The 12,858-nt window shown below is 42.5% G+C and overlaps 1 protein-coding gene across 8 annotated transcripts in view; it reads right to left on the bottom strand.

Annotated features, from left to right (window-relative positions):
- The window catches only part of ATXN7L1 (ataxin 7 like 1), a 269,784-nt gene that overhangs the window by 27,602 nt on the left and 229,324 nt on the right, over positions 1–12,858 (bottom strand). For all 8 annotated transcript variants that reach the window (XM_072653089.1, XM_072653090.1, XM_072653097.1 and 5 more), the window contains 3 exons: positions 12,200–12,477; positions 6,115–6,197; positions 5,022–5,281 (listed from right to left, as the gene is read on the bottom strand). In XM_072653089.1, coding sequence (XP_072509190.1) covers positions 5,022–5,281; positions 6,115–6,197; positions 12,200–12,477 — 621 coding nt within the window. The remainder of the gene's footprint in view (positions 1–5,021; positions 5,282–6,114; positions 6,198–12,199; positions 12,478–12,858) is intronic.

Raw genomic sequence — 12,858 nt, 5'->3', positions numbered from 1 at the left:
GGTCCAGAAAACAGCCTTTAAGTGGAACTTGTCAAATATAGCTCTAGAAACAGAAGCTTTAGAAAAAAAGGTTTCTAAAGGAGTTCAAGGATTCTCTGGACCAGTCCACTGTGTTTCAAATGGAGCTACTTGACAACCTCCCAGTCTAGGCTGGTGAATACCAAAGACCTACAGTTTTAGCACTGGTGAGCCCAGAAGCCCCTAGAGCTTTCTAATTCAATCAATAAGTAATTTATTCAGTGCCTATACTCTGTCAGGTCTTAGGGATAAGAAATCTAATACCTGCCCTCAAGGAACTCACAATCTACTGGAAGAAGCAACATGTACATAGAGAGGTCTACAGGAAAGAAGGGGTTTGGGTGGGAGGAGGGAACTGGCAGCTCCAGGGTAAGGAAGGGCCTCATGGAGGAGGTGGAACTTGAGCTGAGGATTCAGGAAAAGGAAGGACTTTAAGAGGTAGAGGGGAGGAGGTAGTGAGGGGAAAGCAGCACATAACCTAAGGGCTGTTGCTAACACCACATTTACAAAAGGCCATCTTCACAAGCTGAGGCAGCTAGGTGGCTCAGTAAATAGAGCACCAGGCCTGGAGTCAGGAAGACCTGAGTTCAAATCCAGCCTCAGACACTTAATGGCTGTGTGACCCTGGCAAGTCACTTAACCTCTGTTTGCCTTAATCCACTGGAGAAGGAAAGAGTAAACCATTGCAGTGTCTTTACTAAGAAAACCCCATGGACACGTGCTATGGTCCATGGGGTCATGAAGAACGTTCACAAGTCAACCATATTCTCAGAGGCCACAGATGTAGTTAAATGGGCAGTGTTGGAGGCAAGCCAAAATGGCAGAGCCTGAGCAGTTGCCAGTACCATGACCCCTTACCAATGGCAGTGGACTAGCCCCTGAAAATAGGGAGAGGAGGCGATGCATGTCTTCAAATTCCTCATCCCCCTGTGCCTTGAGAGCTTTAGCAAAGCATGGAATTAAACTTTGTGGGAGATGCTTTAATAACAAATTGTGATGTAGCCATCTCATGATGACACAAAAGTCTACAAGTGAACCGTGAAGTACATAAGATTTTTCTTTTTAAGTCCTTTTATTTACTCAGTGGCACTACTTCTGTTCTGAAGTGGAACAAAGCTAATAGAGGCAGTGAGTATATTCTCATATGTGTTCTCCTGCATGTAAATGGTCTGCATATAGGGAGAGAAAATCAGAAACCATGCCTTTTTCTTTTCTTAGGTATATTCCTTTCAGGGGGAGCAGGTGATAAAGATTCTTGCTAGGTACAGAATGCTCCCTAACCAACATCCTGCTAGTTCTCCTTTTATAACAGAGACCAAGGCAGAGTCCTATAGCTAAAAAGGGGATATTTCCAGTCAACTTATATATCAGATGAGGCAGAGCTCAAGGGGTACAGTGGCAAGGGTCTTGGCCTGGGGAAGTTGGTGAAGAAGTCATACACTTTAGCTTCTATCTCACTACCATTTACCTCCACCAGCCTATTCCAGTCTGGAAGGCAAATTTGATCTTACTACTTTGTTCAGCTTGATTCATGGAAACCTGGAGAAAAGCAGCTTCCCCTTCTTGATCTGGAGCTCCCAAAACTGAGAGAAAAGGAGGGAAAGGAAATGTGATACGAATGTTCATAGAATCACAGACTTAGAGTTGGAAGGGACTGGAGAGGTCATGCAGACCAATTTCCTCACAGCACAGATGAAGAGGTCCAGACAGGTTAAGAGTTGCACAGGGTCATACAGGTAATAAAGTGGCAGATGGCAGCAGAGGACAGGGGAAAGAATGTTGGACTTCAAGTCAGGAAGATTTAGGGTCAAATTCTATCTCATAGGTCCTTGATAATTTTGTTAAGACCTATATTTCCTTATTAGCACCCTTGAAATCAACAAGAGATAGATGAGTGCATATATGTAATATGGTAATAATGACAGCTAGCGTTTATATATGTGCAAGGCACTGTACGAAGTCCTTCATAAATATAAATATCTCATCTGATCCTCACAACAACCTTCAGAGATGGATGCTATTACTGTCCTCATTTTACAGCTGAGGAAACTGAGGCATGAAAAAGTTTAGTGACTTGTTCAAGGTTACACAGCTAGTAAATATCTGAGGAGGGATTTGAACTCAGATATTCCTAACTCCAGGCCCGATTCTCAATCCATTATTCTACCTATCACTATTGATGCGCAATCATTATCACCATTCCTTTTCACTCTTATATCACACTTCTACACTCATAATTTATTTGATACAACAATTGTGTGAAGTAGGAAAGGCAAGGATTATCATTTTACATTAAAAGAACAGAAAATTGAAAATGAGAGGGATAGGGAGGTAAGGAGAGAGAGAGGGAGAGGGAGAGAGAGAGAGAGAGAGAGAGAGAGAGAGAGAGAGAGAGAGAGAGAGAGAGAGAGAGAGAAATGCCTTGACTGAGGAAACAGCTAATTAACAGGAGAGCTGCCTCTTTACAGCAGTATTGGTTTAGGGGAATCCCCAGTATCTGGTGAGAATGGACTCATGGGTTCACCAGTTAGAGATCATCCCATGTAGAAGGCAAATCCAAGTGTTCAGCAGGTAGGACTATCAGTCTTGCTCTCAAATTGGGTTTAATAGTTCATAGAGAGTTAATTCTTAAAGACTGCTTTCCTTTGTGCCCTAAACCTAAGAAGCATTTGAAGATCATAGCTTAGACTCTACAGTGCTTCTTAAACTGTAGGGTCAGGACCCACAGTTTAAAAAGTGCTGAAGAGGTCTCAAGTGGAAAAAATAATTTAGAACTTTCTTTTCCACACTAGGAAGAAAGTTATCTCTAGCTGTCCTTGGTGCTGAAGGACTCAAGGCAGAAACTGTGGCAAGACGCTGGTAATAACTAGGAAAATGGTACATGAAATCAGGGAAAATCAACAATACTCGTGCTATTTATAGATACCACAGAATTAATGAAGAGAAGACAAAATTAAAAAAAACCTTAGCTATATAAAAGTAAAACTGATTACTTACATTTATCAGAATTACTTAGCATTCACATAAGACGTGACATAACTACTACTATACCAATCATTAATAAGCATCAGATCACTTGTTAAGTTTTACTTGATTACAATACCAAACTCTCTTTATGTATGGTGTATGCTTAGTCTTCTTGGCTTATGTAACATCTCTGTTCACAACTTTGAACATTTACAGGAAACCTTGATTCCCATGAACTCTGTAACAAATTTGGGTCAGTGTTTTTCTTGCCTATGTTAACTTTGAAAAGAGCTTTTAAAAACGACATTACTAACGTTGGAAAGGTACTAATTATCCCTGCATTTCCAATGATATGCCCATTTCCCATCCCCTTGAACCATCTTGGCCATATCTACTTACTCCCCAAAGTCACTAGACTAAGAGAGCATGAACACATGCAGTTTCCTCAAAGACACACGCTTCTTTGACAATACAATGAAAAATGAAGAAAGAAGACACTGCACACAGATACAGACATTCATATGTATACACACATGAGCACACATGCTCATGATGAGCCTAAGGACTGAGTACGAGCTCAAGTTTTTCTTCTTGGAAGAGTGCTATAGAAATAGGCATACAAGTAGACAATTTGGAGTATGGAGAGGGAGAGATAAGACTAGTTAGTACCCAACCTGAAAGTGTGAAACAGTTTTCTCATTGTGAAAGAGTGACAATAAGACCAGATAACTTCCAGGTTTATGGTAGGGAACATAATAAAATGATAGCAAAGAAAGAGACTCTTAGATAATGCCATACAAACAGAGAGCTGCCACTGCTGCTGACTACAATAATGACAATGTGGGCCTGAACCAAATTGGTGCCACTGTGGACTCCACTACATCCAGAGTCTTAGGCCAGTATTACATTTTCCCATTCAGACAGAGGGACTCACTCTACCAATCACAGTGGACTAAATACAAGCTCCAAAACAAGAGAAGTGATATAAACGGGTTGTTGATTGTTTAACAATTAATTGTTGGAAAATGTTTTTTTTCTAGTTTCCCCACCTTTTTGAAAACAAACAAACAAACAAACAAACAAACAAACAAACAAACACAACCTTCTGTACTTCTCATTGAACTCACTTTATACTCATTTACTTGCTGGACACAAGCCCCCATGAGCATAGTATGTTATCTAGTCACTTTTATAACTAGAAATCACTTTAATACTCAAAATAGCTCTTGATTTCTCAACACACAAAAAAAATGTAGATCTTTAACTGCTTGAAAATCCAAATGAGTTTTAATTCTGTATATCCTGTTCTCTCATTTCTGTTCAAGACGGCAAAATGGAGCCCAACCAAAGTGATTTAATTGTTTCCAAGAGCAATGAATTGAGAGAAGGAACAGATTCCTCTGTGTGAAAAGAAGTGAGAGAAGAACATCTTCTGCTCTCCTAGTTTTCATTTCAGCTTGCTTCTGGGAAAGTCCCAAAGACTTCAAGAAATGCAGTTAATTGATGCTAATCTGAAATGGCCTAGGTACACTATATACTGATTGGTCTAAAGAAGCAGTATCAAACTCAAATAGAAACAGATCTCTGGAGGTTGCATATTGACTTAGAAAACCACAAATTAACATTACACATGTTATATTCTATTTTCATTTTTTTTGTTCAACATTTCCCTATTACATTTTAATCTGGATCCTGCCTCACTGGGGAGTTTTGCAGGCCGAGCCACCTGAAGACTGAGTTTGACACTTCTGGTCTAAAGGACGTTCTCACAATTCATTTGTTTAGCATTTGTTTTATTCTCTCTTCTGCCATCTATAACAAAGATGACAACCAGCAGATGACTAGATAAATAACTAGTGACTGATACAGCATCCTCCCAGGTGTCTACTTCCATCTGGTACAAGGAAACACAAACCCTAATGGATTGTGTCTTACTACACTGAGACAAATGCAATGTGATACCAAATCCTGTGCCAAAAGAAACACTACCACAGACCCAGAGCATGACAAAGACTATTCCCAAGGTGGAGGCTTACCTAGGAAGTACAGAATTAGGTGGTCTGGATTTTGCAGGAGATGCTACTTTCAGTTCTGGACCAGAGTTCACTGAAGATCCCAAAAGAGAGTCTTGTGGTGGTATAGGTTGGTTCTGATGTATTTCCCTTGTTGATGATGGGAGATGTTCTTTGTCTTTAGAGACTTCTTTTTCCCTGGACCGAGCTTTGTGTTCAGCCAGAAGAATGTCAAATTGCTTCTTCCGGCCTGGGACTGCCCTTCGATGATTAAGTGAATGTGTCTAAAAGAAAAGGAGGATCAAAAGAGCAGCTTCTTTGGTCAGCATGTACACCTGCTTCCCCATTCCCTCTATTTCTGAAATTGCAATTCAAAGAAATTAAGAGATGCTGAAAAGTCAACTTTCAGGCAACGGCTTTCTGTGGTTATAAAGATGCAACCAGTACGCCAAGTGCTAGGTTAAACTGTGCCCAATATGTATATCGCTGAGAAGCGGAAGCTTTATCTAAAAATGGCATAAAATGACAACTTTCATAATGGACACCATCCAATCAACTTTGCTGAAAAAAGCAACATGAGGGAGCTAGATATACACCATAATTCATGGCAAAGGCAGGCTGACTTACTGTCCCAATACAACAGAGCCCCAATACAGAGAAGGGGAAGAGCTCCTCTCTCCATTCAGGATGCTAAGTGGGGCTTTTGGTTGACCAATAACAGTGCTTTCGGTCAGCTATTCCATTGGCAGCCCAGGTGTTGCTGCATTTGAGGCAAGGCACATCATCTTTACTACAGGGTTTGCTCTCAGCAGTGCGGCTGCTGCTGCATACATAAGAATGGAGCAGGGTTTAGAACAGTGCCTGTGAGTGCCTATAAATACGATTTAGTGTCTGGCCTCACAAGTGACAAGGGAAGCCTATTTTTTTCCCTTAAAATGCCAGCCTGCTAGAGGCAGGCACTCTGCTCTGCTGAAAGAGAAGAAAGCATTTCCCTACAAAGAACAGCCAGGGGTCGTGTCGAAGTTCCACACCCTGCCGCGTGCAGAGTGACATGCAAACATTTCGACAACCGGCCCCAGCAAGAGCAGGAAGTATTGTTTTATGGAAAGAGAAATACCTTGCAGGTGAGTGATCTTGTGCAAGGTTTCTTTGTCTCAGGATCCAATACTCCACAGTGTTTATTTGGGTCAAATTCTCTCTCTGGTTTAAAAAAACAAACAAAAAAAAATAAGAAAGAAAAAGGAAACTAAAAAGGATTTGGCATCAAGACTACATTTTAAAAAAAAATGCACAGTAGATAAAATGCTTTTACCTTTTTTTTCCCCTTTGAGAAACACTTAGAGGAAAGTGACATATTTCCCTTTGAATCCAGAGAGTCTGTAAGACCTGCCACCATGGACAGACACAGGACAAAGGGCTCTCAGGGAAGACAAGGAAAGGGTGTGGTGCCAGCACATCATGTGTGATTTAAAATTGTGAGATCAAAAATAAAGGCAAATTATTAACAAATCAAGAAGGGTCACCAGAGGAGTGAGAGGTCAATTTTTACTGAGCTATTCTACATTTGAAACTCTAATCTCTTTTTACCTGCTATAGCTTATATTTAACTAGAGAACGTTCCTTCGAAATATCCTCTTCCCTGTGTCTCTTTTGTCTTGCAAAAACCTTCCCCTGTAGCAAGGCTTGCCATCAGAATAATTTTAAACCAGACCTGTGATTTCTTCAGTATAGGGAACTCCCAGTGGAGAATACTCCCTCTACCAATGCAGGTCAGGCAATTTAAGAGTCTCAGAGAGGTTGCCTGGGGAACTGAGAGGTTAAGTAACTTGCTCTGAATTGCACAGCTGGTATACATCAGGGGTGGAAGTTGAGTCTAGGTCTTTCTGACTCTGAGGTCAGCTCCCTATTCAGTGAGGCTAATGTCTCCCCATCAGAATCTGAGCTATCATAGAAAAACAAAAACAAAAAAAAAGAACAAGAAAAACCACTCAATCCTTTCTGTCCAGGGCATGATTCTGGCAGCATCCCAGGCAAGAGGCAAGGGAATGAATGTATGTATGAATGTATGTACGTATGTATGTAAAGGAGTCAGACCAAAGTTGTGGGTCACGAGTGGGCAGACACCTCCTAAACACTTATCTGCAGTTGTTTTTATCAAGACAGGGCAGCAAGTTCCGTTTTGATTAGTTGGAGAGATGGAAGAAAGACAGGGTTAGCTTTCACAGACTCCTGCAAACTGTTCTGTCTCAATGTCAATGCTGAGCGGTCATGCTAAGCACTCCTAGGAATGCCTGCCTTATGTTTAATCTTTTTGGTAGACCATTACCCCTTCCGGGACCACCAAAACCCTTTCTTGCTGCCTACACATCTTTTGACTTTCAGAATTTATGGCTAAGGTATAACCTGAGCTCAACTCAGCTTTTCACCTTTCAGAACGTGAAAGATAGCTAATAGGTTCAGGGATTGGTAGGGACAACCCTTTGGAGGTCCAAGGTTCAAGTGTACTCTCCATACCTTTTGGAGAACCTCCCTGGGGTGCTGTTGCTCCACAAAAGGAATTATAAAGAGCAGCCTTGGATGGCTAACTTTTCATGTGTGGGTGGGACTCCTGGAAGATGTGGGAAGAGGAGAGTCCTAAAGCCATTTACAAATGGGTCCAGGTTTGCTATTGTGCTTGAGGTCCCTGGATGACAGAAGACAGACCCAAGGAAAAGATGGCTCCCTATTGCCTCCAGGATAAAATTAAAATCCTCTGTTTGATTTTTAAGCCCTTTACAAACTGGCTGGCTTCCTACCTTTCCATTCTTCTTACATCTTATTTCTGTCCACATACTCTACAATTTAATAATGTCTTGGTTATTCCTTGTACGAGGTGTTCACCTCCTCACTTAATGCCTTTCTCTGGCGGTCCTCCATGCCGCCTTCACGCCGTGGAATGCTCTCCACCTAATGGCTTCCTCCAAGTCCCAGCTAAAATCCCACCTTTCCTATTCCTCCTTAAATGCTAATGCCTTCCCTCTGTAGATTATCTCCAATGTAGCCTTTCTATATCTTGTTTGTACATAGCTGTTTACATGTTCTAGCCTGGATTTAATTCTGAGGTCCTTGAAGGCAAGGGCTGTTTTTGCCTTTTTGTCTCCAATGTTCCTGGCACACAGCAGGCACTTAATAAATGCTGGTTAAATGTTTAGAGGCAGCTAGTTGGCACAATGGAGAAAGTATCAGACCTGGAGTCAGGTCAACACTAGCTGCACTACCCAAGCAAGCCATCTCCATCTGCCATAGTTTCTTCTTCTGCAAAATGGGGTATAATAATAGTACCTGCTTCCCAGGGTGGTTGTGAGAATAAAATTCAGTACTATTTGTAAAGCGCTTTGCAAACCTTAAAGTTCTTTATAAATGTCAGCTATCACTGCTGTTGTGGCTACTGACTTGAGTCTAAAAGGTCAGGGTCTCCCAGTGCATCCTGGGCCATCTCCAGTCGTCCTGATGAATATCTGGTTACCTGATCCAGATGGCTCAGGAGGAGAAAGTGAGGCTGGTATCCCTAAAGAGCCCTCCCTCCCTCAAATCAAAGTCAACTGCAAGTCATGTCATTATTTCCCTTTGAAAATGAAGGACAAACACAGTAGCCTGCTATTGACTTGACTTGGTAGGTAGTTTCCTTTTCATATTTTGTAACAAGCACCACCTACATAAAAAGGGACAAGTTTGACTTGCCAATTTCTCTGAAATATTCATGCCTTCTGGGATATGTGACATTTCCATGGTGTCCACTCTAAATTTCTTCCACTGAATCCTGTTCAGCAGGAATCACAGGATCATTGAATTTCAGCACTAGAAGGCACTTCAGTGGCCATTTAGTTCAACTGGGGGAAAAAATAAACCTTCTATAATATACTGAGCATGTGGCCATAGAGTCACTGCTTCAGGGCCTCCAAAGAGGGGAAGAATCCACTTTGTCCAAGATCCCATATTTGGATTGCTCTATTTTAAGGAAGTTTTTCCTGACATTAAATCTAAACATGCCTCTGTGACTTCTACTCTTTGTTCCTAGTTCTGTACTCTAGTGCTAAGCAGAGTGAAGTCTCATCCCTCTTTCTTATGAAAACCCTTCAAATATTTGAAGACAGTGATCATGAGTTTTCTTTAAGCTAAATAGCCACAGTTTCTTCAATTGATTTCTTTTATGGTATGAACTTGAAACCCTTTAACACTGAGTTCAAATCCCACCTGTGACACTCCTTACATGACATCAAGTAAGTCGTGCAACCTTCCAGAACCTCAGTTTCCTTATCTATAAGATTACTGGAGCATTGGACTGAAGGCCCTGAGGCCTGTTTATAGCTCTAGCTCTATCCATGATCCTATGACCATCTGGTTGCCCTCCACTGGACACTTCCAATTCTCCATGTCCTTCCTAAATGTGGCTCCGAGGGAACAACACAACATTGCAGATGTGCTCTGTACAATAGAACTAAATCCTCCTCATCCCTGGAAGCCTGCACTATCCCAATGTAACCCATCATTCAATTAATTTTCCTGGCTTTCTTGGAGAGTGGGGCCTGGGAAGCTTCTCCGAAACTTCCTGTGGGTTTCTTCAGATGCAGTTTTAAACTTGCTGTGTTATGTAAGAGGGACAATGTAGGGTCATTGAAAGAACCTTGGGCTACATGTGCTGAGTCCTAGTCTGTCTTAGCTGAACCAGCTGTAGGACTCCAGGGCAAGTCATTTAATTTCTTCACCTAAATGTCCTCATTTATCAAATTAAGAAGGCTGCTCTAGATGACATTCAAAGCTCTTTCTAGCTCAAAAATTCTAGGATTGTTCCCTTCTGATGGTTTATGCCATTTGAGGGCTTTGCCTCATCCTTGAAGCCACCTTGAAACAGGTTAAGCTCCCAGGTGAGGCAGTGGAAAGAACAGCAAACTGACTCATTAGGAGTCGGAAGAGTCACTTGGTCTCTTTTCCTCCCAATTTTCATATCTACAAAATGAAGAATTTGGACCCAATATGCTATGACATAGGTGTAGGGAAAAGAGAACAGGAATGAAGTAACGAAGGCCTGCTTCAGACACATACTATCTATGTGACCCTAGGCATGTCACTTAACTTTTCTTAGCCTTAGTTTCCTCATGTGTAAGTTGGGATAGCTGCAGAACCAATTTTACCCTGCTAAGGATCAAATGAGATAACGTATGTAAATGATTAACAAACCTCAAAGTCCTATATAAATTTAGCTATTATTTTGAAAATGATCACAACAAATACTCCCCAGGACGTGGATGGTGGTGGTGGTGTTATCTGTGTGGGTAGAAACTGAATATGGGATAAATCAACTTAATGGAGAGTCTGGATGGTTTCTATAATGGACTGGGGGTGGGGGAAGGGCACTGGTGTTGGGGGGGATAGTTGTAAACTGAGCAGATTTTGCTCAGCCTCTAAAAATCTGTCTGGATGGCTGCTGGTACAAAGTCTGAAACTAATGAATGGAAGTGTTCCATTTTAAAGAAATGGAGATGGAAGTGGGGGGTGGGGTGGGGGTGGAGGAGGGGTGTGAATAAAACAGCCTTTAGTCCTAAGCCAAATTCCCCAGCAGGTTTCTGCCAAAGTGCCTTTTATTTTTGCTTCATTTTTAAGGGCTGAAAACAGTTATCACTAGGGGTACCGCTTTCCTTGTGAGCTGCTCTCAAGTCATTAAGAAAGAAGCCTTGGTGGAAGGCACTCAGCCTACCCTGGCATGGAGCCCTCCCCCATCCTCCCCCCCTCCCCCCCACAGCAAACACCTCACATTGCTTTGGATTTGGAGCTGGGCCATTCAGGCAGGGACAGAAAGATGGCTGCCAAGTGTTAAAGAGAGGTGGAAAAAAAAGGAAGAAAGGCAGAGAGATTAAAAAAAATATACACCATCCAAAACCAAAATGAAAACCAAACCAATGACAACAGCCTTTCTTCCCTTCCCCTTCCCCCCAATGGCAGACTGGTGCTCAAGATCACATATTTGTCATAGAAAAGGAAGTGAATGCCTTTGGATAGATCATGTTTACATCGCACTATTTAAAAAAAAAATCTTCCCATTCACTTCTGGGAGACAAAGCTGCAAATTCCCATTCAGGAGAACAGCCATGGGCATGGAGGCACAATAAGAAAACGAGTCCCTGACCCCGAACTTTGCCATGCCAATGAATAGGACATGCTGAGCATTTAAGGCTGTGAAACTTGATTCACTAACTTTCTCTGAAGTCTGGGTCTGAAGTCTTATTTTTAGTTGCATCTCTACTACAGATATTATTTTCTACTCTCCCCCGCCCCACTATTCTTCACCCCAGTGTGGGTCTTTCTTTTAGCATGTTGTCAATGAGTCTTGCACCCACACTGTCTTCTTATGCCACTTGGGCTGACAAATCTAAACCAATGCCCCATTCACATGGGGAATCCTACTGTAAAACAAAACGAAACAAAACAAAACATTGAGAGAGATCACTCAGTCCTCCAGGGAACTAACTCAGGGGTGGCCAGGCAGGGTTGCTCAAGTGACTGTTCTCAGGGGCACTGAAGCCAATCCCAATGACAAAAGCCACTGTCAACAGCTCTGGCTTGGGCTTTTAAAAAAGAGAACACTGAACCAATCACGTGGCGGAAGCCAGAGCAGGAAAACCCAGAATGAACTTGGAAACCTACCATGAAAAAGGGCAGAGGCTGAATTTCCTTCTTTGAAACCTAGTGGCATGACCATTCCTAATCTCCGCTGAGCCCTTTGAGAAATGTCATTGAGAGCTTTCCTAAGCCACTGTTGAAAGTTACTAGAGTGAGTCAATGAGCCCGTCTGTCAGCAGAAAATGGCTGTGCAGAACTAGATTACTACAATGGCCCTGGAAATGATGTGGAATTGTTGATGTTGTTGTGTGTCTGGAATCCCCTCCATCAGTTATTTAGGCTGGAAGAGAGGGCACTTAAGCAAAGATACAGATTTAGTCGGATCCCAATAACACTAAAGCCACTTTAAGCTGGGATTTTGTGAATGAATGCTCTTTCCAGGGGGGACTTTTTGTAGGTCAATACCACCTGCAGCTCCCCTTTCATAGGAATAGGAAGAATGGCCTTGCTTGGAGGCACCAGGGCTGATAGGAGTTGGAGTAGCGGCTGCTCAGCTCAGGGAGAGGGCCGGCAGGCTGCCAGACCCGGAAGGTGCTAGGACCTACCTGAAAGTCTCTTGTAAGGCTTGTTGCTTTTGGTGCCATTCTGGTGTTTCTTGTCTACTGAGGGAGATACGATTCCTTTGCCATTCAATATCTTCTCTGGTGATGGTGGCACTGGCTTGGACATCAACACCGGTTTAACTAAAGGTGGGGTAGGCACGGCAGAGGAAGAGGTGGCAGAGGTCACAGGAGTAGTGGTTGTTGAGTTCATTTTGACATTGGCACCGTCTGCCTTCACTAGGTTAGGAATTTTCTCTAAACTGACTATAGGAACAGGAACGCTGCAAAACAAAGAAACAAACACAAATTCTTTCTTTGATGCATCATGTCCACTGAGGGGAGATGTTCACCCTATCCCACATGTCAGTTGCCAAGCCACTCCATGATCACTCATTTCTAATAACCCTGGTGATGTGGGCTGTAGGGAGTTCAGTTTTGCTGGGAAGGAGTCTTATGACAAGGAGGAAAACTGGTTTCTCAGGTTAGGTGCAGGACCAGGAATGGCATCAAAGCTGACCTCTTCTTTCTCCCCCCACCCACATCCTGCTTGATTGCCTGCTTCCACTTCCCCCTTTGTCGGGCACAATGTCCCTGTTGTGATGCTCAAGAAGAGATGCTATTTGTTACCAAAGAAAGTGTGTCATTTGCTGAAAGACTCTCCT

The sequence above is a fragment of the Notamacropus eugenii genome, chromosome 3 (genome assembly GCF_028372415.1).
Source record: "Notamacropus eugenii isolate mMacEug1 chromosome 3, mMacEug1.pri_v2, whole genome shotgun sequence".
In the NCBI taxonomy this organism is placed as follows: Eukaryota; Metazoa; Chordata; class Mammalia; order Diprotodontia; family Macropodidae; genus Notamacropus; species Notamacropus eugenii.
The sequence above is the reverse complement of the archived record's forward strand: the minus strand, read 5'-3'. Positions and strand labels throughout refer to the sequence as shown.